This window comes from Strix aluco, chromosome Z, assembly GCF_031877795.1.
Source record: "Strix aluco isolate bStrAlu1 chromosome Z, bStrAlu1.hap1, whole genome shotgun sequence".
NCBI lineage: Eukaryota > Metazoa > Chordata > Aves > Strigiformes > Strigidae > Strix > Strix aluco.
In genome coordinates, this window is record NC_133971.1 from 96,943,061 (window position 1) to 96,967,420 (window position 24,360).

A 24,360-nucleotide genomic window follows, 5' to 3' on the forward strand; every position below is an offset into this window, starting at 1 on the left:
TTTGAGAGGGTTTTTTTTTTTTCCAGTTGTCAAGGAAAACATTTGCGTTCTGGGATATTCAGAACGAGGATCTGATACTCTGACTGATCTTACTAAGCTCTTACTGATGTTATTTACTTTATTTAAGAATCTTTGGTCTTTTGTTTGTAAAGTGTTTTCTGAAATATAAAGTCCCTTTTGTCATGCCTGGACTGAGAACAAAACAAACAAACGGAAACATAATGGGAACGATGATACTCTGTATGGAACAGTAGAAGGGAGAGGAGGTCACGCATCCCTCTGTAAAGCGGTGGTTAAGGAAGCATGGCCTTTTTGGTTATTTGAAAATGTGTATGAAAAGTCATCTTCTTGGTTTGTTTCTGCACATTCATAACAAACTTTTTTTCCCATCTTGTTTTATGGATGGTTATGAAAGATGGGCTCATGGACGTGCTGGAACATGTGTGTACTCGGAAAAGCTTTTTCATGCTTGCCTGGTATTAGACACATCTTGAGTTCTGTCAGGTTCAGCGCCATAGCATTAGCTGGCATTCAGGGGTGGTGTCTGGGTTGGCTAACAGCCACCTTTCCAGCTTGATGTTCTTAAAAACCGTGGCCTTAAATTTTGCATTTTAAGCTATTGATAAGAAACTGGCTGGGTAAGGGAGAATTGCCCTTTTCACTATTGATACCATACGTCTGCAGCTCTCAGCAAGCATTGGTTTAAAGGTATTTCAGACTGAACAGCATTTTTCCACTGATTTTTTTAAATGATATTTAATTTAGGAAAATTATAATAATGACTCTCGCTCACTTTTTTTGAGTATTTAGCCAAAATCTTTGGCTTTGATTGGTGGGGGTTTTGTTTGTTTGCTTGGGTTGGGTTGTGGGAGGTTTCTTTGTTTTTTAGAGCTGGGCAGAAAATAATCTGCTTATTTGAATATATAATGGAAGTGGTTACTTCTTAGTTTTGTGGATTGAATAAGTTATATTTGACCACACACATAACAGGAATGTACTTTGGGCATCTAGACCTGAAATTTCAGGTTGCCATATTTTTTTGTGCAGTGATAAGTTATGACAGTTCTAAAGGTCCTGTGCCATTTTTTCTTCATCTGTGTTTTTGAAATATTGTCCCGACTTCCATTGATAAAAAATAGTAATCTTTTTGCCACAGTCTTTTGGACTTTCTTCTTTCTGACATTGAGGCTGCAGAGAAACTCACTCAAAATGTGCAGTCACTTCTCTATTTCAGGCTGCTCTTTAAATATTACTTTTCCTAAAAAGTAGCTGTTACTTAATACTTGCAAATCTCTTCCAAAGGGTACTTGGTAATACAGTATGAGCTTATGCAAAAAGATCTGCCTCCTCAGAATAACAGCATCCTGTTTCCATTTTATGTTGCACATTACCCCAGTATTGAAATAGGAACTTTTAAGGTGGACTCTGGGTTTGAATGTGTGGTTATCTCTGTTGAGTGTTCTGATCCCATTTGGGTATCCTTTGCCATGGCAATGGTGATAAATAAACACCAGATATGTCAAATTATGGTAAGGAAGTATATCCATGTGGAAAGTTTTAAGGGTGCAAGAAAAAGGATACAATGCAACTTATGAGGAATGCATATATGTAAGAACTACCTGTGCTTTTTTCCTTATCAGCGGATGATCTTTTTGAAACTGTAAGTGATCGTGAACTGAGGCAAATTTTTGAGGGGCAGAATCGAATTCACCTTGAAATCAAACAGCTTAATAGGCAATTGGACATGATTCTGGATGAGCAGAGGAGATACGTCTCCGCCGTCACAGATGAGATTGCTAAAAGAGGAGCTGGTTTTCCAGGTCAACAAGGACAGGTAAATTAAAAAAAACCCCAAACCACTGTGATTGGTAGCTCAGCCTAATTTCAGCAGCGTAATTGATGTGCTTTTTCTAAGATATGTTGATCTTTTTTTTTCCCCACTCACCCTCTCCCCCGCCAGCTTTCCCAGCAAGAGATTGAGACAGTTGTGAAAACTCAAGAAGAAGTCATTAGACAAGTAAATGAAATAAGGTAAATGCTTTCTAAATACTAAGGCTGTGTTTTGATTTCTATATTATTTTCCACCTTTTAAATCCTGTTTATTATTTCAGTAGGAGAATATTGACAAACTTGAAATTTCTGGGTCAGTTCCTTAGTGATGACTCTCTGCATACAGTTAATTTCTATAATAAAGTAAGTTCACATCCCTAGGGTGACTAAGCCTCCTAATTTGCCTTTTTTTAATCATGAGATTCCACTTCAACTGGAAAGTCCAGTCCCTCTAAAAACAATCAATTTCTGCTAATGTGATAACCTGCTACCTCATGGAAACTTGTTGCTCTGTTTTTGGAGTATTGATAACAACATGAGCATAAATGCCTTCGATTTTATAGCTAGTGCACTCCCAAAAAAGGGTGTGTTGGAGTATCTTGTCAGTATGCTCAGTCTACTTCTGATATAATGATTATATGAGTTTATTATATAGTAGTATGAATAAAATATATAATAGTATATGAGCTGTATTTGAGGTTTTGTTTAGTGTAAACCATCTGTAAAGGCACGTAAGTAATTCTGAGTAGTTCTGTACAAATTAAAAGTGTCTGTGCCTGTAATAAGGGTTGTTGAGATGTATTGCTTATTCTTCTAATGATTATTTTTGAGTTCACTTCCTCCTTCAATTTAGACATATCTTTTGGTTTTGGGTTTTTTCCCTAATTTTGCTATGACTGCCTAAAGCTCATATATTGATTATTGCTACATAGTAGTCTGTTAGTGTTACCAATTTAAAAAAAGGAGAAAAACCATTCCTACAGTTGTGGGTTTTTTCCTGTGTTAGTTCAAGGGCAGCTCTTGTGATTTACCTAAGTAGGTCAGGTTTTTGTAGAATGAAGATTAGAAAGCTTCCATTTTTGCACTTGTTATTCCACAAAAGCTTTCATGTTAATATTCTTGACAAATCTTTATACCTTGCAAGCAAATTAGATTTTCTTGTTAACATTGGCAGTCTGCCCTTTCAGTGACTACTTATTAGGTATGAGTTTGCGTAACATCATCTTAATATTTTTCTTAGATTAAAGAAATGTTTTATTTATAGATAGAAATAAACAGCCCGCATTGCTGGTCATCCCAGAGGAAAAGGACTTACTGTCTAAGTAATTTTCTTGTCAAGATTTATGTATTTCTTAATCATCTGCTTACAGAAGAATCTTGCATGTTCATAGAAACTATCAGCATGGTATTGTTCATGGAAAAGTAAATGTGAATTAAATTTGATACAGACCATGTCGATTTAGGGAAGTTACTTTGTGCTTAACAAACAGGGGATCAGTCTGGGGGAAGGTGGGTGTGCAGATTTTTGTTAATTACGTAGGGATGGTAGAATTAGGAGGGACAAAATGAGTGTCACACTTGTGTTCTAGCACTGAAAATAGTGGGGCAAGACCAGCAATGATGGATGTGGATAGCTAGAATTACTGTCAGCGTTTGTTAGACAGTGGTCGTGGTGGTGGCAAGGGTTTGCATAGGTTATTTAAGAAAAACATCTTCCACTGAAAAACTTCCTTCTAAAATAGGTTATTATAACACTAATTCAAAGTACAGGTAAACATTAATCAATTTACTTGAAATAATCTATACAATGACAATACAAAAATATAAAATAATTTCTGGGTAATGTATTTGCTAATTTAAGTTAGGAGAGATGAGGGGGTTTTTGCATCATTTTGTGTGTATGAATTCCAAACCAGAACTGTAGAATGAGAGAAGCGAGAGCTGCTTTGATTGGTTTTGTTCGCAGTGGCTTACAGAAGCAAACAGCTGGTTTTTGGTAATTACTTTTGGTAACTTTGCAATATTAAAAATGAGCTTATTGAGGTAAGGGTTGAGAATTTCGCAGAAATCATGGCTAACTCCATCTGGCCTAAAGTGCAGTACATCATCTGGAATCACTGGAAATGTAACTGTAGAAAGTAATTGATCTTCTAACATGTGCTGGAAGTGGGATTGAGCTTTTACAAAGATGACACAAAAGGGTGAATTGTCTTTTTGTTACTGAAAGTGAGAAGAAATTTTTTTGGGTTCTGTGGGAAGTATGCAGGATACTGGCAGTCTAGTATGTTAAGTTTATTTGTGTGTCAAAGTGGTATTTTTAAGAAAATCTGATAGCCTTCAGTTTGAAGAAAAGTATATATGTCTCTGTTAAAGTGGTGTGTCTGCAACTTGATATAATTGTGTAGATTAATGTGTGGCTTTGACTTTGTAGCTACTTCAAGTAGTTTAAACATGATGCATAGTTCTTACAATGGAGCGAAAGCTGCTGTAACGCTAATGCAGCAAAAAAATCTATGCTTGCAATTTTTACGTCTGGAGAGTTGTCATAGTGCCTTTGAATTGATACGTACGTTACTGGTTTTTTCTCTTGTTTTTTTAATATTATTTTCAGTTCTGTGTTTTCTGAATTTTAATGGCATGAAGAGCAAATGATGCAAAGCTAAAAGATGGGCAACATCTTTGTGACGATTATTTGTAAACATTTAAGTTTCGATGCTTAACTTGCCATTTTCACAATGAATATGAGCCATTTAAAATCAGTCATATAATTTTGTATAATACTTACAAATATGATTATATGTTGTTGTTGCCAGTTTACTCAAGGAATAGTATTCAAGCCAGGGTTTTTGTTTTGTTTTTGGTTTTTTCTTATGTGGAAGTTAAAATTGAAAGTGTTCAAGGCCAGGTTGGTCGGGGCTTTGGGCAACCTGATGTAGTGAAAGGTGTCCCTGCCCACAGCCGGGGGTTGAACCAGATGATCTCCAAAGGTCCCTTCCAACCCAGCCGTTCTATGATACATTGCTGACCACTGTACAAAGAGTTAGGACAGCACCTGGAAGGCATCGAAGTAAGCTCTCATCTGAACAAAATGTGAAGTTTTAAGTAAATTAAAAAGAAATCCAGATGCATACATTTTGATTGTTTATTCTGTTAATAATGAAGAGATTAACATTCACATGGTAAATATTTTTTTTTAGATGTAGAATAATCCTCTTTGCAGTTGGAAGGAGACATCACAGCAGGGGAAAATTATATAAACATATTGATTAGAGATTAAGTATTTTTCTCTCATTGACTAGTTTACCTCAAACAGAATTAGTTATGGAACCTCAACTTTTTATGGATTTAATTTTATTTGCTACAGAAGCAAAATTAATTCACATGAAGATGATGTTAAGTATTATGACAGTGCATATGGGAAATGAGTTTCTTGTATAAATGATAATCATGAAACAAGGATGTATCTAAATCTTTTCTTATCCCTAAAGCCTCTGCTTTATTTTTATTTCTTACATGACTGCTCTTATTTATTTATTTTTCAAACAACTTTCGGTTTTCTTCAAAGATTGCATTAAACTCTGCTTATCCTAAAGCCTTGGCAAAAGCCTCTGATAAAACACTTGTTTTAGACTTCATTAGTCAGGCAAAGCAGATGTCTAGCAATAGAATATTTGCCAGATCTTGTTTTCAGCATGACTTTGGGAGATGGTGCACTGTACAAATTGAAACTGTCTGCAGAATTAAATATTAAAAATCGTGGTTTGAAGGAATTATTTCTTGATAGGTATTATTGGAAGCTAGAAAAAATGTTTTCTGCCTTTTGGGGCAACTATGTATTTCAAACTAATATGATGGACTAAAAGGTGTCCAGGATAACTGCTTTTTATAGAAAAGCCGCTGTGTGCTGAAAGATGTTTTGTTCTTTGTCTTGTTTCAGAAATTCCATGGCTGATACTCTGAGGTTGATCAGTGGAGCACAACATCCTGGCTCTGCTGCAGGAGTCTATGAAACAACCCAGCACTTCAACGACATCAAAGAGCACCTTCACGTAGTCAAGAGGGACATTGAGCATTTAGTACAACGAAATATGGTAACTTATGTGCTGGTAGTGTAAAGCATGACTGTAATACTTCTTTATGTGACTGTTAGTGAAAAGCTAGGATGAGCCAGCATGCAATTTACAGAGCAATTAATCCTTCATTAAGCTGCTTCGCTAAAACTGCACTGGCTTGACCCGACTGCATGATCTGTGTTTTGGTGAGAAGTTTTGAACAAAGATCATGATTTTTAGTCTAATTTCCTGTTGAAACAAGGTCAAGCAATTAGGTTTTCTGGGTTCTTTTTTTTTTGTATTTGTCACTCTACCTAACAGCTCTATACAGAGGAGATGATTGCTTCTGCACAGAAGGGAGACCTTTAATCAGAGGAAACTCGGGCAGGCTCCGCTTAAGGTCTCTAAGTGTGAAAGATGTCTGTGTTCACGTTCAGGAGCACCGTACTATAGGCTAGGTAGCAATCAAGCTGAATTAATTTATAGTCCCAGAGAAGGTTCTTGATTTCCGGGTTAATTTACCGGAAGATTTATTCTTTCCCCTGTAACCCTCAAATTAACATCAGTCAGTTTATCTAAGAAACATAAAAGTGAAAGGGGAAAGAGACAGGGAAGGGATTAAGATGATGATTTTTTCAGAGTAGTGTCATTGCTGTCTGTTTTCTGCTTGTGTTCTGATTTTTAGGTCATGTTGCAAAGACCTTGTTTTGTTTCTTACATATAACAGTCTTTTGATGGCATGTCTTGTTTGCTCTTCTCAAATACTGTTTTTCTTGGTTTTTAGCCATCTAGTGAGAAATCGAAGTGTCCAGACTTGCCACCGTTTCCATCGTGCTTATCTACAGTGCACTTCTTTATATTTGTAGCAGTGCAAACAGTGTTATTCATTGGTTATATCATGTATAGGTAAGTATATTTTTGTTTAAAAACAATAGGGCAAATGGTTTTAGAACTTCTGACTGGAAATGCAACTGCAATGGTATGATTGTGTTAATCTTCTTTAAAACAAGCAATCGTTCAGATTGGACGAGGCCTTGGGAGGTTTCCAGTTCAACCTCTGGCTCAAAGCAGGGTTGACACTGAATTCAGACCAGGGTGCTTAGTGTTTAGACCGGTCATGTCTTAAAATCCTCCAAGACTGGAAAATTTACCACTGTTATAGACCCCATTGGAAATGCTTAATTATCATAATGAAGTTTGTTTTATTCTCCCCCCACTCCCACGGTACATTTAGTGGGAACCTGCCCTGTTTCAATTTGACTGTTGTGTGTCTGTCTTAAAATGGGCGTCTCTGTGAAGAAACTGTCCCTGTCTCCTCAATAACATCCTGTGGGTATTAGAAAGCTGCTGTTAGATGCCTTGAAGCATTCTTTTGTCCAGGATGAACAAGGCCAGTTCCCACCCAAGTGCTTCAGCTCTTGACCACCATCCTTGTGGTCCTTGCTGGACTAACTAAGGTTTATTAATATCTTAACAAAATGTGATGTGATTTTTTTTTTTTTTTTTTTTTTTTTCCCCTGTGTGTACATACAAGCTACTCATCCAATCTTTTTTTACGATATGTATCCCTTCATCACTCTCCGACATAGGATACTGATAATGTACAGGCTTCCTGCCACCCTCCTGTCCCCAGCCCCACTAATTGGGATGTTTTCTCGGTTCTCTTCCTCCTTCTTGTAATGTCATAATGTTCAAATTAAATTTGCATTGGCGGAAAGGAAAATGTACTGAGAGTAAGGACTGACTTGCTTGGTAGTCCTCCCTCCTGCTTCTCACACGCACTAATCAGGATAAGGAGTAGGGACCAAAATAGCATTGCCCTTCAAAGGAAAAATGCTGTTTGCTACCTCTGTGGAAGGGTAACTGGTATTAATGTAAGACCAGTGCTGCTGATAGCACTAACTTTTATTGTGTCCGCTTTTCTGCGAAGTGGAGAGAGTGCGTTTCTTAGGTATGTCATGTTATGCCGTCAACTGGAAAGGTGGCTTCCAAGACAAATGAGGAGCTGGTCCCCTCCAGTTCTTTTTGGTGCCCTTGTAATTCTAGCAGCTGTGTGTGGTTGATCCACAGTATCTGTATCCACTAAGAAAACAAATATGTTCTGTGCCCGAGGGAAAAGGAAATCCCATTTCAAGTAAATTCTTTCACTGCTTAGTAGCATGTGTTTCCTTTTCTATGATATCTTTAGGCCAATCAGGTACTGAGAAGCTTTAGAAAATTTTAAAGCATTTTAAAAATCAGTTCATATGTTCTTTCACGGTTTCTGGCTTCTGTCTAGAAGGCTTTGTTTCTTTCTGTGTCTGATGCAAAATGGGAACTACAGTGATGCTACCAGTGTCTGTAAATAGAAAAAATTATATCTTGTTTTTGTGATATGACTTACATTTGATTTCCCTAAGACTCTATTGACAAGGAGTGGAATCTCTTAATCCCCAAATAAATGAAATATTTAAGTCAGTTACCTAGCTTTATACTGTATTTAATGAATTCTTGTCTGCTTTTTCTTTCAGGAGTCAACAAGAAGCAGCAGCCAAAAAGTTCTTTTGATGACCCGTTCCTTTTGTGCGTACATAACAGCAGTATGTATGCACAGAAAATGATACACTTCTGTAAATGAGGGAAATTTTAGTGTTTGATATACTTCAATATTGTAAATTATTGAATTTTGTTAAAGAAAATGAGTTCTCATTTAAACTGTTAATGTTAAAGTTAAAAACAGACTGGGGAGCAGTGAGGCAAATGCTAGATAGGGTCTGCAGTCTTCCCCTGTCTAGGTCTGTGTTCTCAGCTAACTTTCTCAAATACTGGAAGGCAAATGCCATATTCCTCCTCTTTTGTTCATATTCCAGAGAAGGGAATTGAAACACCCAGGTTTGGTGGTTGTTCATAATGAGAATTGCAGATGGATGATTTGTGCAGAAAGCTTGCCACTAAGTGTCCTGACATACCAGTTTAAAAAACAAGCAAAAAAATCCACCCCCACACAAAATCCCCAACAAACAAAGCCCAGTTACACACCCCAAACAACTGTTCTTCTCTATTTTGGGAGAAGGGTAAAAACTTACTATAAATGTTTCATTTCTTTACCACTTGGATTTAACTGTTTAATAATTATTTAGTTAATTCTAACTTCACGAAATACAAATGCTTTTTAGTATATGGACATGAAGACAGGCCTTTAACAGTCTGACTGTTGATACCTGATATAGAAAACAAACTGTACAGAACCAGCAAATAAAGGCTTATCTCCTTATTTTGGGTTTTGGTTTTAGGCAGTGAGAGAAAACGTGATAAAGTAGTTTTCAAGTATATCACGGGACTGATTTCTTTTTTGTAGTTTCGAGTCTGTAATTTTGTTTGGAGATTTGTGGAACTCTTTCAGCAAAGATATCATTGCTTTATACCTCTTAATCTGATTTTATTAGGGATGTGTTTAGCATATGAATATGTCTTTACTTTTATAAAGCTGTCTTGTCTTTCATGTATCAAATACAGATGCTTTGATTTAAATCTTGACATGGCAAGTATTCTAAACTACAGGTATTGAGTGTTAACCTGTTTCTCACAAGCTGTTGCTTCAGACGTGTTTGTTAATCCAGCAGCTATTGTAGAACCAGTATTGTATGTCAATTCCTGCTTTAATATCAAAAGCGTGAGACTGAACATGTGTTTTTGATACTGCTTATCAGGTGAGCATTTGTTTCAGAAAAGAAACAAAGCAGCCCAAATTAGGAATGTGAAATGAATTAATTTTGCCTTGTTTACATATCTGTGGTAACTTTGTCCTTGAGTTGTGTGTAGAGTTAGAATAGGGAGTTATGTTTGTTTTGTTTAAATTCTATAAAATACACAAATGCATCAGGATATTTCACTTTTAATTATTAATCTGTTTGTCTGAATCTGCCAAAATTATCTGGAATCTAGCGTACTACTGCTGCATTCCTACAATCTACTCCCTTGGAGTGCAACACATGCTGCCAAATTCACTGTAATGAAGAACACTTCAGTATTGTGCCTGTCAGTTTGGAGAAATGATAAATCTATGCAATATATTTTGTTACTTAAAATACAGTGTCCAAAAAGTGGATGCCTGTGCTGTACCAATAAAATTACACTGCCTACACACCTATTTACATAGCTACAGTATGTAGTATACTGTAAGTGATATAGCTTTGTAGATTCATTTCTAAATTTGAGAAGATTTTGCTGTACTAGTTGGAGAAACTACTGCCTCAAGCTAACCTTGCTAGATAAATAGGGTAAATCAATGAAAAAAAACCTTTTCACATAAGCCAGAATAACACATAGGAATTTATCCATTCAGTTCTTTCAACACCAGCAAATACGTACAGGTGCCTTGAGTCTAAGCTATTACAACCCTGACCTTCAAACTAAACTTAATATATTTTCTTGAATTGTTCTGAAAATGTACAGTGACGTTCCTTTCAGTTGCAAGCCTGCCTTCATCAGTGCGACACCTAAACAGAACTCCCTCTCTCACGGCAGGGTTTGCAAGACCCTTTATGGAGAAAGGCTAGCAATTGTGTTTTGATAAGTAGGTGCATGTATCTGGCATAATGAGGGACAGCTCTTAGCGTAGCAGCTGGAGGAAGTCTGTATATTTTGTTACTGTGAATTTACCCAACCATAACTTTGTTTTAAAGCTGGAGCAGACCATACTTTTGTGTCTTGTCTTAGAAAGAAGAGAAGGCTGGGGATGGTGTCTAGGGGAAAACTTGAACCTACAATTATGTCTTCGGTGTGAGGTTCAGCTTGTGTGTTTATGCTGCTAATAGATCTGACACATCCCATGTGCAACTAGGAAACTTTTGTATTGGGGAGCAGAAGGTCTAAAGCGTAACATCCGAAAAGTGATAACTTTACTTCATGCTTCATTTCACAGTCATCTCTCCTTGGAACTTCCATAATTGCCTCGTCACTCAATGGATCAAAGGAAAGCTCCCAGCTGCCCAGCTCAAATTTTGTCCTGTCTGTTCTTGAGGTGGTAACAACAAATTTGGACTTTAAAAATATTTGTCAGTCAATATAGCCTCCTGTAATGGCTGGCTACGAGAAGTTTCTTTCAACACTGATACTGTGTTTGATTCTTATTAAGTAAGATTTCAGGACTAGGAGGAGAAGATACCTTGGAATCGAGTTTGACAATACGGGGGAGAACAAGTTTAATAATTGTATTTGGAGTGTGGATGATAAGTAGCAAATAGTTGGCAGTGACAAGAGAATCTCATCGTACTGGTCAGTATATCAAATACATGGTCACACCTGAATCCTTCAAAAGTAAGATTCACAATATGGTTTGTAAATTACCTAACTTCTATGTGAAGAAAATCTGACATTTATCAGTGCATCAATTCCTGTAATACTGAAGACTGTCTACTGTTTTTTTTAAACTCAAACAGCTGACATTTTCATGTTTGTTTCTGACTAATGTAAATTGACACTTGGAGTTCAGAGATAACCTTGTTTGAATAAAGATGCATATTTTTAGTAAACTTTTTTCTTTTAATTTGGTGCATGTGCATGAAATCCAAATAAGTGTATTTGAAGCATTCTTTGCCCTCTGTTGTTCAGAGAGTTTGCACACGGATCTCAAAGTGTTCAGTCCTGCCTGACCCTGGAGAGTTAATGGCACTCGGAGGTCGAGGCTCGGCCTGTGCTGGGACAGATGGCTGCCCCTGCTTAGCAGGATGTGCTGCATCCAGCCCTGGTTCATTCTGTGCGAGGGGATTATCTCCTCTCTGCTGCAGTCTAATGCAGGAGTGACTAACCTAAAAGTAAGATTCGCTCAAAAGCTTGTGTTAAGAGTATCAGACTTGCCTTGAGTATCAGACATTTGGGGTCAAATGTGAAGTAGTATGTCAACTTCTAAGTCTCTTAACAGCAAATCAAGTTGCTTGCTGGCTGCTTTGAGTATACAAAGTACCTCATTTTTCTGAGTTGAAGATTGCTTACATCTCTGAAGGTCTTCCTTCAGATTCTCCAGGCTGGGTGCTCTGCTCCTGTTTGTTGGGAAACAACATGCCTACCCAAAACAAGGCAGTCTGTGTCTCCTTGGTTTTGGGGTTGTTTTTTTTTACTGTTCTATTCAGTAAACTGTGCTTGTCTCTGGTAACCTCCCACAGGAAGAGTAAGAATTCCTTCATTGGCCATAATTTTCCCCCAGCCAGGAGTAATTTCTCTAATAGGTGGAGGAGAGGAATCTTTAATTGAATCTATTCAATCTGAGAAGACCTTAGAATATTTATTTCTCTCTCTCTCTGCAAGTGATCTGATGTTCCAACTTACATAAAAGGTGACATCCCCTTTTAGAGGGATGAAGTGGGGGGAGAGTCTTGGTCCTTTCAGAGAACACTTGGATACTACTGAATTACATGGTTGGAGTTGTCTGCTGTGACTGTGTTTGGGAACACAGTATGTGGAAAAGGCTGGGAGTTGGGATGCTTGCCTGTCTATGGCATTTCTGTGCGGGCCTCCCTATGAGGCTTCTAGATTTTGCTCTTTGTGATTTACCTGTTGCAAGACTGAATTCTGTTGTGGGGCTGGAGATGCCTGCATTCCTTGGGTGTGGAACATGGGCTTTTTTCGTATCGCCCAGTTCCATCAGATAAGAAAGGAACTAGTTTAGTTTTGATTTTACTTAAGCTAGAGGGAAAGGACTTGTTTTAAAGCAGAGGAAGTGGCAACATGAGTACTTAATTAGCAGCTGTTCATATGTTTTCATTAAGCTTGTGATCCCTGTAATCAACAAAAAGCAGTAAGTGGTTTGTAACTTCAATATAGGCAGTAGTGAAAGCACCTGCCAGGAATGGGAATTATTCTGGAGGTACTGGTCCTTGTTGACAGCCAAGGCAGCTGCTTAAAACTCGATACTTCAGGTACTCTGTAAGCAATTGGTTCCTTGTCAGTCTGACTGTTTATTCATTATTTCTGTACAGGGATTTGTGATAGATATCTAAACCCACAATGAAGAGAGCAATTTGCTAGATAGTTATGCAGTGTCTTCCAAAGTTTCATCACTTATCTGTTGTGTTTCTCAGCAGTTTACAGTGCCAGTAGAGCCAATATCTTTTAAAGCACTTTTTGTTGTCTTTGATTTTGAATCTAACACTGGAGAGCCTTTTGCTGTTAGGAAGGTTCATGAGACCTCTCTGAAGACCTGGAGGGCAAGATCTCTCAGGTTCTTAGGAACCCCTTCTCAAGCCAGTTTGCAGCTTGCTTTCCTTCTCAGTCAGTTCTGTAAAAGCATCTATTTTAGCCAGAAGGTGGTTTCTAGAGATGCCTGAACTGATGAAGCACCTTCTCCCCTCACTGAGGACTTTGTGTCTCCTGCTCTTGAGAGCCACTGCGTTCTGAGCAGTGGGGCGCAAGTCCCTTACGTGAGTCCAGCTGTAGTCTAGGAGCTAGGGATTGGCTTTTCAGGGCCATGCTCTTAAAGTAGTATTTAACTCCATTTTCTAGAAATAGCACTTTATTTTCATTTCTTCCTTTTAAAGTTGGCTGCATAAAAGAGAGGGGCTCTTGTGGTCTTGTTCTGGCTCATGGGGTGGCCGCTACTTCTCAGCAGAGTGCTCATCCAGAGACTCTCCTCCTGAAAAAGATGCTAGGATTAGGCCTGTTTGCAGGATTTCTCAAATACCAGCAAAGTGAGCGAGCTCTTGGTTTTAGCAGAAGGCAAAAGGTTTCAGGTTAGAACCATCCCTGCTTGTCTCCAGGCTGGGGAAAATGGTATAAAAGTACCCTTGCACAGTCAGCCAGCACTTGCATTTGGCACAGCTCACACTGGTGGGGCAGTGGTGTAGGTGTGCTGTGTTCTGCTGGAGTTAGCCTGCCCGCGCGGCCACGGCTGGCCCGCAGTGCTGGCGAGTTGTCAGCTCTTTTGAACAAACGCAGCCTTCTCTGAAATGCAGAAGGATGGGGAATGGGGATGCCGTCAGCCCTTCTGCCCTTCGAATGCCTCGAAGGCAGCGAACGGAGCCAGGGCAGTTGTTGGGCGTAACAAAGTCAGACTGCCAGGCCCGTTTTGAAGTGACTCCCTGAGGTAGGAGCAGCGATACCTTATGTATAAACTTAATGCTGGATTTTTAGGTTTTAAATTTTGCCAGATAACAAACTTTATTTCATTTTATGCATTCAACTTAAGACTAATGCATGCTCAAGTTTAGCATTCTCTGCTTAAATCGGGATTAGCTATTCAGTGTCTGTGATCTCAGTTCTGTTAGCCGTTTCGGCAAGTAAAATACAGTTTTGGTAATCGAGGTCAGAGTTGGTCAGATGTAAAAAGTTGATTCTTCCCACAAATTCTTACAACTTTGGCATAGTTCTGAAAGGGCACAATAATTATAAAAATCAATTTTGATTTAAGAAAAATGCTTTCTAGGTATTTGTAGTATATCGGAGTGGTTTTGTTGTGATTTGGAATTCATGCTTCTGAGTGGTACTCTCTTTCAAAAAGAAATTTAAAGTTTCTTGTTTAATCACTAATAATCCAGGATTACAGAACGTCCTGCCTCTTTTTTTTTTTTTTTTTAATAGTAACAGGTCTCCTTTAATTAGAAAGGCTCAAATACAGATTAAGGCATTAGGCAAACTGGAATCCTCCCCTCTCTCAGTGAAATTATGAGAGTGCTGGGAGAACCATTTCGATAATCAGAATTACAGAATGTTTCACTAAGGCATGCAGTCAGTCATAGTAGGATAAATGCTTAAAACCCAAAATCATGAAGTTTTGAGACCTAGCAGATGATTTTCTTTCCCAAAATAGTCTGTGATCTAGATAGCAGATCCTGCAAATCTTCACCTGAGTATACCTGGTGAGACTAATGATATGAATAAAAGTTTGAAAGATGAAAACTTACACAAGCAACCCTCAAACAAAAGATATCAAGGCTCTATTAGAGCATACAGAATCTGTCAGATTCATTTCTCCTTTACTGACGGTTAAGATTAAAACCACTAGGTATATTCTGTGCAGCACCAGTCAAAGTGGTGATCTAGATGGAGAAAGCCTGGGGAAGAGTTGAAATATACCCTAAGGAATGAAAAGTAGGAAGATGTGATTTGCTTTTTTTGTGATTACTTTCTTGGAAAAAAAAAAAAGGCAATGATTGCCATAATGCCCCATTCATCTGTGAGACAAACTAACCATATGAAAAGTGGATGAAGAATAATCAGTGTACTTTCTGTCCAATGTGATAAAATGTAAATGGATAAAAAGGATTGGGTTTTTCACTTAATAAAGAATTCCAGTTTTCAAATCTCATTTGGTTGTGTAAAAGGGTTTTCTGCTCAGTAGCCCAAATTTTACAATTTTGCTGTGGTCATTTAGTCAGCCAGGTTTTTGATTCAGATCTGTTGTGTTCCAGGGAATGGTTCCATCTCTGAAAGTGACAGTTTCAAGACGGAAGAAGTCAAAATGCTGTTGCACACCATAATTGATTTGTGTGTGTGTGTACACAATTAGCTTAAGGTATTAATACAAACAGTAGGTAGCTGTGTCTAATGATTTTTTTTTTGAGTAATCTGAACCATCTGCCTCTAGATATTAAGGAGTTCACTCTTTAATCCAGATTATGGCTGACAAACTGGTTTTGGCATTCACGTTTCACTATCATTGTGCCCTTGAAGAGCTGATGTGACTGTAGAAACTCTCTTGCTTACAATTGTTGGTATTGAGAACATTTTTGGTTTGCTTTGGCTTTCTTGTAGCTGCTTGCTTATAGCTCCTTTTTTCTTGAGAAGATGGCCTTTCTAATGAAAAGTATGTTGAGCAACCAGGTAAAGAACTTGGGACTTGGAGGTGGAGGGGAAGAAAACAAAGAAGAAAGCACTCCTTCTGATCCAGCAGCAGCTGCAGGAATGACCAGAGAGGAATATGAGGAATATCAAAAGCAAATGGTTGAGGAGAAGTGAGTACCTGTTCCCTTATTACCAGTATAGGGCTGATTCTTGGTATCTCTGTGCAGATAAAAATAACCCAAGACAAAGCCAAACATTCAGCTCTCTTCCCTTTTTTTAAAGCAGACAAATCTTTGCTAGACTTTCTGAAATAAAAGTTCCCAACTGGAAATGATAAAATATTATGTTCCCCCCTTCCTCCCCCTCATCCTGCACCTCTCTCCTACAGTTCCCTGCTATCTCCACACCTTGATATGATGGATTCATTCCTAGCTGATGTTACTTTATCTGTCAGATTTTTCCATAGGTACAAAGCTGTTTGTAGTGCAGGAGTTAATTCTAAAATGTGTATGATTTGTTCTCCTAGAAGTCCATGAGGAGTACACTTTCAATACACGATCTTTTCTTTGTCCACATTTATTATGGCAGACATGGAAAAGTAATGAGTGCCATGTTAAACTGGATGACATTTATCTAGAGAAAAGTTTTAAGATGGTTATTTTTTGTAGTTGCATTTTCAGTTATTTCTTCTAAAATATAGTATTCAGCTGAAAAGTTCTGATTTAAATTTCAATTTCATTTTGTCTTTAATTATAATCTTCACCACTTGCTATGTTTAAATATCAAAACAAGTAAAATAAAGGACTTAACACATAGGAGTTCAAATCATGCATAATTATAAATAAAACGGTTGACTTTTAAATCTCAGATGCATCTGTTCCTCTAATGGTCAATTACATAATGGTTGTGTAAATCCTTCTCGTAAGATGATTATAGGTGAAAGGTTAATGACTGACAGAATTTGAGATATCCGGGTCTGTATTTAGTGGCAGCCATTTCGATCATAAAACCTTGAATAGGTATCCCTTAGTTTGCAATAAAATACAGAATGTTCTGCTATGCATTTTGTCAAGGAATATTTAAAAGAGAAATAACCACCTGCTGGCGGGAAGATGCTTCAAGACTGAGAAGCAAAACAGGATTGCTGAAATAGAAATAATTCTTTTTCCAAGCATTTTTCCTGTAATGTTTTCAAGCGTGGCATGTGTCTGTTACATGCTGAACTGTATTGAGGAATCGGTGCAGGAGTACTTCTGAAAGTACAGTTTGGAACTATAGTAGGAATGTTTGAAGTACTTTCAAAGAGAAAAAAAATAGGACAGTGCACACCGGTGTGGTTATGTAAATGTGTGTCAGAAACCTTTTGTCACAAGCAGAGCATCTGTTTGAGGGCTCTCTGGATTTTACCCAGTTTTCAGCTGTATGGGAGTGCAGATCAGAGAAGTGCCTTGCTGGAGTCATACTCAGGTGGAGTTTGGCCTTTGCGTGACCATCCTGGCTCTGGGTTCTTCTCGGGTTTGAGGGTTTTTTTTGGTGACTAAACACACAAAAATGCACAGATTACACATTTTTCTGAGAAACAGCAATAGGAACAAACAGGTGGCTTGTGCTGGCAACCTCTAGCACGGTCACATAGAATCTTCTTCCAGCACCACAAGAGTTTAAGCAAGAGTTGACCACCAGTTTGTGCTGCATGTCACAGGCATTAGACTGTTGTGCAACTACTCTTACACCTGTTTCCTGTTCCCCCAAAGCTCCATGTTCCAGGGAATTAATTAGATCCTCCAGAACAAAAAGGTGTAAATTAGGCCAGACACTAGGGCCCAGACAATGCTGGGAGGTTGGCTGAGGGAGTTTTGCCAGGTCTTCCCATGGTGCCAGGACAAGTGAAAAGCTCAAACCTGCCTGAGCAGAAAATCCCCTCCTGCCCCGCAGCCTCACAGGACATCTGAAGGGATGCGTAGTGGGAACACAGCCCCATACCGGCTACGGCTAACGGCTCCTCTGGAGGAGGAGTGGGCAACAGAAGAGGGAGGTGGAGAAAGAGAAGGAAAATATGCCAGAAGGGCTCAAAAAAATCTCTTTCCAGTCTTCCCATCAATGACTGAAAGTAGTTTAAGATGGCTTCCATTTAATGTGAAACTTTTTGAGAGAGAAACAAAAAAACTCATTTGTGGAAGCACAGGAAAAATAACATTTCATCTTGCAAGTAGCTTTTATATGACAAAATACCTATACTGGAACAAAATCAATTTTGCCATAGAATTTCCATGATAATGCTTCTAGGGAAAAAAAAAAGACAGGGAAGGTGAATGTTATCAAATGTTACCAAACATCTTTGAGGAGACACATTTTGCAAATAAATACATAAATAGTCTAACTAAAAATTGTGCTGAACAGTTCTTAAATCTAATTAAAGTGTTTTATGAGATCACAGATAAAAGAAGTACTGTTCCACACAGGGAATCTGTGGATTTCATTGCTGTAGGATGTTCTGAAACAATAAATGGATGCAGAAAAGACCAGGAAAATTCACAGGTGACAGAGGCCATCCAGGGCTATTAGAGACAAGGACGTAGAGCCAATTTGCAGCTCCAGTACTCTACACCACTGATTTTTTGGAAGCTGGGCAGTTTTGATACAGGATGCTTATCCTCCTCTTAAATTCTTTCTCTGAGAATCCACTACTGTCTGCTGTTGGAGGTGGGACTCTAGGATAGGTAAACTTCTGGTCTGACGCAGAAAGACTGTTCTGCCCTTGTGTGTGTGGTGTTATTCTGTGAGAATGTCGTGGTTGTAGAACAGGAGCATTGGCAGGCAGCCGCATCTCGGTAAGTGCCCCAGCAGAGTAAGCAAAGAATAAGCCTAACTCTTCTGTTCTGCCTATTGGAATTGTTCATTGTTATAGTGAGCAGTAACAACTAGTACAGGTACAAACTCCAGACAAGTAGTGTTGGCTTATCCTTCACTATTCACAGGACTCAAGGGAACTGTTCCGAGAACAAGCTTGGGGTGCAGGAAGTATGGCCCCTTAGCATCCATGTATCAATATTGCTCCTTTTGTGGACAAGTTACATAACTTTGGGAATAACTCCTGCGTGTGGCTGTTTGCAGCTGAGCAACTGGCTCAGTGTAAAAGACCATATTTTATTAGTATCTTGAAGAAACATCTTTTCTGATTTCCAGGATAGAAAGAGATGCAGCATTTGCACAGAAAAAAGCAGAGCGAGCCTGTCTGAGGGTTCATCTGAGAGAAAAGTACAGACTCCCTCAGGTAAGCCTGTAGTTCTTGATCTCATCTAGTTCAGTGGCCAGTTTTAAAGCAAACTGACGACCTGTGCAAAATTCTGAAAATGGCAAATTGCCTTCATTTTCATCACATGCAGCTCAGTACAGAAATGGAGGCTGGAACCGTGGTTTTCCCTAGTGACTGCTCCTTTTAGACCCTTTTTTCTCTGTTCAGTAGATGAATCCAACAGAAAGATTGTTGCAGTTCCTCTTTGCACTGTCAGATCTGAAAAAGGTGACTAGGCAAGTTGAGTATCTGGTCTGACTGTGTCTCACATTGTACGTTCTTAACTTGGCAACATGCAACAGTTAAAAATAAAGCTAATTGAAAGGAATTGAAGGGAGCTGAGGGAGCGAGAGCCTGAGAAGGGTTCTGCAACAGAATCAGGGAAGATTAGCCCGCAGCAGGATCTTTGCATCCATTTTGACTGCAGGATCGCTGTGAAGGTCCCTAGGTAGGTTTCCCTGTGACAATCTCTTTTATGGGGGTGAATCAGGGGAATTTTCTCAGCTTAGTGTTGTCGGACAAGGTTGTTAAATGGTGTGCAGTACACCAGGGCCAGCGGCTATTTACCCGAGTATTCTAAAGGATTTAAAATTAGGAATTGCCAGACTTACTGAGGCATGTAGTCTGTCATTTAACATCAGAAGATGGGAAATATGAACACATTTTCAAAAAGAGGCTCCCAGAGATATACAGGGAACAACAAATCAGTAACTGACTTCTGTAATAGAAATGAAGAAAAACTACTGAAAACAGCTAGCAGATATATGGCCAAAAATTATTTGATGGGGAGAAGAGAAAGAAGACTTGTACCAGACAGCCCAACCTTTCAAATCTATTAGCATGCTCTGAAGGGATGACTGATCATAAGGGTGAAAATTATTAGTTCTAGGGTTTTTTTAAAAACAAAAAGTTGAAGAAATTATTTCCCAAAAAACTTGTTAAAGAAAACAAACTGTGGTAGGGTGTGAAGGAAGGTCCGTGAACTCTTGAATATTATTTTCCGTTCATTTTGAAGAAGTCACTGAATACTTGTTTGTGCAAATTAGTATTGGGGCTTTTACTACTTTGCATTTAGGGGGTCCCTAAAATCTGAGATTCTGCTCTGGGCCACGGAATTGAAAGGCTTTGTGTCTGTCCATGGCTTTCCAACACATGGTTGTGGAGTGATTAATTAAAATGGAGGAAGGTAAAGAATCCATCTCATCTAAATTTAGCTGCTAAAAAATTTAGTACTTAGCCCAAGCAAGTCGTTTAAGGACTCTGTCATTGATGGAGAGAGACCAGCACTTCTAGCCTCATCTATCCAAACTTTCAGATAAGTGTTTAAGGTGAAGTTGGGTCACCTTCCAGCAGTGCGTGCCTCTCACAGAGGGAGGCCAGGTTGCTACCTTAGACCAGACAGCTGAAGTCAGGTGAGATGTATTCCACCCCGAAGACCCTGGGTCTTCCAACGCTGTAGCTGGAATTGTCAGAATAACCCAGTCTTTGATTCCGTGCTCACAAACTGGAGCTTGAATCTGAACTTAGTGTGGCCATGGAGGGCCCTGGATTTCTGGGTAGGGTCCCTGGTCATTGAACCTGGATGCCTTCAACTGGAGAAATGCAGGAAGATGTGCAGGAAGCTGCAGGTGAGGGACAAAGGAACAGGAGAGATCAGAGTGTGATCTCAGTCTTACTGTCGGGAGAGTGAACAGACAGGGAATCTGGTGGCCTTACAACTTTGGACCTGGTTCACCAGGCGCTGTAGAGCCCTACACCTATGAAACATGCACCGGGAGGCACTAAAGTCTCCTGGAGAGCAAGAAACTGCAGGTTGGAGGGCTGTCTTTGCTAGAATCAATGCTGTCTTAAGCAGAGTTATACAGAGATCCCAGAGATCCATATAGTTCCAGAGATTGTGAAATATGGTTCAGGCCCTTCTGAGAAGAGAGCAGGATCTTTGTTTCTTGAGCTGAATTATTCTACTATGCATGTGCCTAACATTTATTGGCTTCCTGTTCTGATCTCTCATGTTTCTTTGGTTTAGCCTAATATGCTGCATTACTCTGCACTATTTGCACCATGACACAGGCTCTCTAGTGGCTGTTGTTGACTTGGTAGATTTACTGGGAAAGGAGGAAAGTTTGAGCTTCTTCCTTCCACCCTGACACAGACAAGTAAACCATGTGTTCCCACGGCCTGTGATACCAGTGAGAGCCTTCCCTCTGCTAGAACCTGGGTTGTATCCACCCCTGAACTTGAGTCTGTACGTAGGCAGTGAAAAAACTTATTTCTGGAAAGTCTTTGAAGACTCAGGTTTGCGTAGGCTCCTTATTCACAGGTTGTTAAAAGGTCATGTTGAGTTCTCCTGGGAATAACCAATCTTAGACCAGTGGTGGTTTGTATGCTATTAAACTGCTCTTATCCTGGTCACTCTTTCGTTGCTTATAAAAGATTTCTAAAGAGATTTATTTTTCCAGCTTCACTAAGATATCCTTCAGATACAGTCATGTCAAATACAACTTCAGTGACTTGCTGAAAATTTGTCATTTGAGCAAATGCCTCCTGGAAGTAATGGCTGTTATCTGGAGTTGTCCAGTTGCTTTTCCCTCTGCAGACAGCGTTACAACTGTCTGATCTGTGCTCTCTGTGTTTTTCATTCCATCTCCTGCAGTCAGCAGAGCCTGGGGCTTGCTGGTTCATCGGTCACATGAAGATACGGACTTTGTGTTTTGGTGACCTTTTTTGTATCATCCAGCTTCCAAACAGGATGAACTGAGATATGTTTAACTAAAGGCCTGGGTCCCTGCTCTGTGGCACAGAACTAATTACACAGGTATTCAGGTGCTGGACTCCAAGGGATTTCAAGGAAATTAGAGTCTATAGGGTCCTGTGAGTGTGAGCCCAGGAAGACAGAGGTCTGATTATTATACATGTAATTAAAATATTCTAGCAGTATATGGCTCGCATTTCCCAGACCCTTCTATCCTGGGATGATGGCCCCAGTCAAGGTTGAGAACTATCCATGCCACTTTTTAGTCTATATTAATTAAGCAGCAGTAATGAAATTAACTATCAACAGGGAGTTCAACACATTTGAAATATGCTCAGCTAACAAATTAATAATGCCCTGGTGTACTTCATTCATAATTGCCCAGGGTTACTGTCACAGAAATTACCTAACAGCAGGGAAGCAAGAGTCAACTGAGGCCTGCAGGCGCCTACCTTGTTAGGACCCAACTCAAACACTGAGGGAAAAGTTTTCCCCGGAGCCGTCAAGTCTTGTGATTTTTAGCTTTGTAAAAGCACAAGCGTTGTGAAGGGATTGTCTGTGTCTGAAATACCTGTCACACCGTCTAGCACCTACATTATCCTTAAGTGAGGAAGAAAAATGCAAGGTTGCACAGCTGCACGGATAGGCCCTGGAGGGGGTCATCTGGAGGATGTTATGCTGATTTAGGCTGTGTTCTTCACTGGCCATCCATTACCTGAAAACTTTCTGCAGTTTTTATCTGCTCAGCGTTCATCTGAATACTGGTTCTAGTTGGATGAAGTAAGTTGTGCTATAAAAGCCAGTCCATGGCCCAGAGTTACCAATGGGGTAGTTGAAGATGAGGAAAAGATCTTTGCAAACATTTCTTTTTATTGTACTATTTTGCAGGATTCAAAAGGAGCAACTTTTTCTCTTGGACTTTTTTGGCAAGTTATTCGTAATATTTTCAATGAAAAGTTTATAACAAGTCTGTTAAAAAAAACCAAAAACAAAACCAAAAAACCCCACAAACCAAAAAACCAAAAAACCAAAACAAAAAACCCCCAAACTTCCTCTTTGTAAAGGTGTTCTTTCCTGGAAACAAAATTTCCAATTGTGACTGTGAAGGAAAAAAAAGCTATTATTTTAAAATAGTTGGAGATTTTTGATATCAAAATTTTGATGTGGTAAAACATCACACTGATGTTCTTCTACAGAAACAGGTTTTTGTGTGTAAAATTTCTATCAAACCTAACTAGCAATATTAGACCTCCTCACACAAATGATTTGTTCTTGCCTTCTTGAACTGAGTGGGAAGGATTTAACCTGTCCAAAGGTATTAAAGATAATTTGCATCCTTTCTTATCCTTGATCTGGAAGGAATTTGAGAAGATGAGTGCAAGTGTTGGTCAAGATTACATTTATGAGGTTTCCTGACCTATCTCTCTGGAGTCTTGTCCACAGATAGCAAATTCAGGAGTCCACCAATAAGCTGGGTTTTCCCAGCAGATTATTTAAAGCCATCACATATTCCCACTGTCTTCAAGGACTGATCTTTGACTTTATAGCCACCTCTACCTACATCGTCTCTGCTACCTTCTCCCACAGCACTGAACCTTTTGAGATAGCTCCTCCAATAATTACTTTTCCTTTTCCTCAAATTAATAAATTAATAGGGGGGGTTCATTCAATCACTTCTGTCTACATCCAGGTCTGTGGGGATGATGATGATGTTTGGCTGTCTGCAAGCAGAGGGCTTCATGGTTCCACGTGTTCCCTTTCCTGTTGGGGGCTTTTGGTGGTGCTTCTGGCCCTGGGCTAGTAGAATCTTTCAGCTTGGCAAGAGGAGCCAGATGTGAAGGGTTCCTTGTGGAGGGTGCATTTTAAGAAGGTCTACCATTTGCCAGCGAAGGGTTTTTTGTGCAGTTTCCTCAGTGCCCTGTGAATCTAGTGCTAAATCTAACCTCCTAAATGAGTCTGTGCTGGGGCATGCTCTTCAGTGCTGGAGTGCCATCACCCCTGTCGTTAAACTACTTGACAGTCCCTAACACAGTTTCGTTAGATTCCGTTACCTGGCATAACTTGGGATCGAAGGCAAATATGACTGAGGAGTTTAAAAACCTATCTTAGAACCTGCAAGCAATAGAATTGAGTGTTTATGCATTTTCTGTGGCAAGCACAATTAAATACTTAAACATTTGCAACCATCTCTGCCCACTAAAGCATCAGAAATGCCAGAAGGACCCAGCAGTCAAGCGATTAAAAATTAACAAAGTTACCTAGGCTTAGAAAGTGATTATATCATGTAAACACAAATTGTAAATCATCTATTTTTTTCTACAGTGTTCGTTTGATGCTGTTTCTAACCCTGAGCCGCCAGAGGCCCTCTAGTGCCATGTTCATAAAATTGCACCACTCTTAAAACAAGCGTTTGCTTGAACCCTAAAGGCAAATTACAATTTGGCTCAAAAGTGAATCAATCTTGTGACTTAGATAAAATTATACTATTTGTATTTAACCAGTCAGGTAGGCCTCATTCATAGTCAGGATAAAAATTGTATTTTTCTCTAACTTTGAAAACAAGGTTTTTGCAACCAAAACGTTGCTAACTGACTTTCCAAGAAAGAGAAGTTCTGTCTTAAAAAAGTACGGCAGAATGTTTTGAGACAGGTACTGGGGGGAAGAAATGCTGTGGA

At 39.1% G+C, this 24,360-nt stretch overlaps 2 protein-coding genes across 5 annotated transcripts in view; both read left to right on the forward strand.

Annotated features, from left to right (window-relative positions):
• Nucleotides 1-15,739, forward strand: part of LOC141918098 (protein ERGIC-53-like) — a 27,010-nt gene extending 11,271 nt beyond the window's left edge. Inside the window, exons 9-14 of one of the 3 annotated variants that reach the window (XM_074812140.1) lie at nt 1,641-1,834; nt 1,961-2,031; nt 5,768-5,921; nt 6,667-6,788; nt 8,393-8,461; nt 15,609-15,739. In XM_074812140.1, coding sequence (XP_074668241.1) covers nt 1,641-1,834; nt 1,961-2,031; nt 5,768-5,921; nt 6,667-6,788; nt 8,393-8,429 — 578 coding nt within the window. In that variant the 3' untranslated portion in view covers nt 8,430-8,461; nt 15,609-15,739. Of the gene's footprint in view, nt 1-1,640; nt 1,835-1,960; nt 2,032-5,767; nt 5,922-6,666; nt 6,789-8,392; nt 8,462-10,785; nt 11,396-15,608 lie in introns of those variants that run through there. The other 2 variants (XM_074812141.1, XM_074812139.1) reach the window with 2 other exon arrangements.
• The window catches only part of LOC141918099 (complexin-4), a 21,785-nt gene continuing 8,947 nt past the window's right edge, over nt 11,523-24,360 (forward strand). Inside the window, exons 1-3 of one of the 2 annotated variants that reach the window (XM_074812142.1) lie at nt 11,523-11,677; nt 15,609-15,808; nt 18,825-18,912. In XM_074812142.1, coding sequence (XP_074668243.1) covers nt 11,591-11,677; nt 15,609-15,808; nt 18,825-18,912 — 375 coding nt within the window. In that variant the 5' untranslated portion in view covers nt 11,523-11,590. Of the gene's footprint in view, nt 11,678-15,544; nt 15,809-18,824; nt 18,913-24,360 lie in introns of those variants that run through there. The other variant, XR_012621569.1, reaches the window with a different exon arrangement.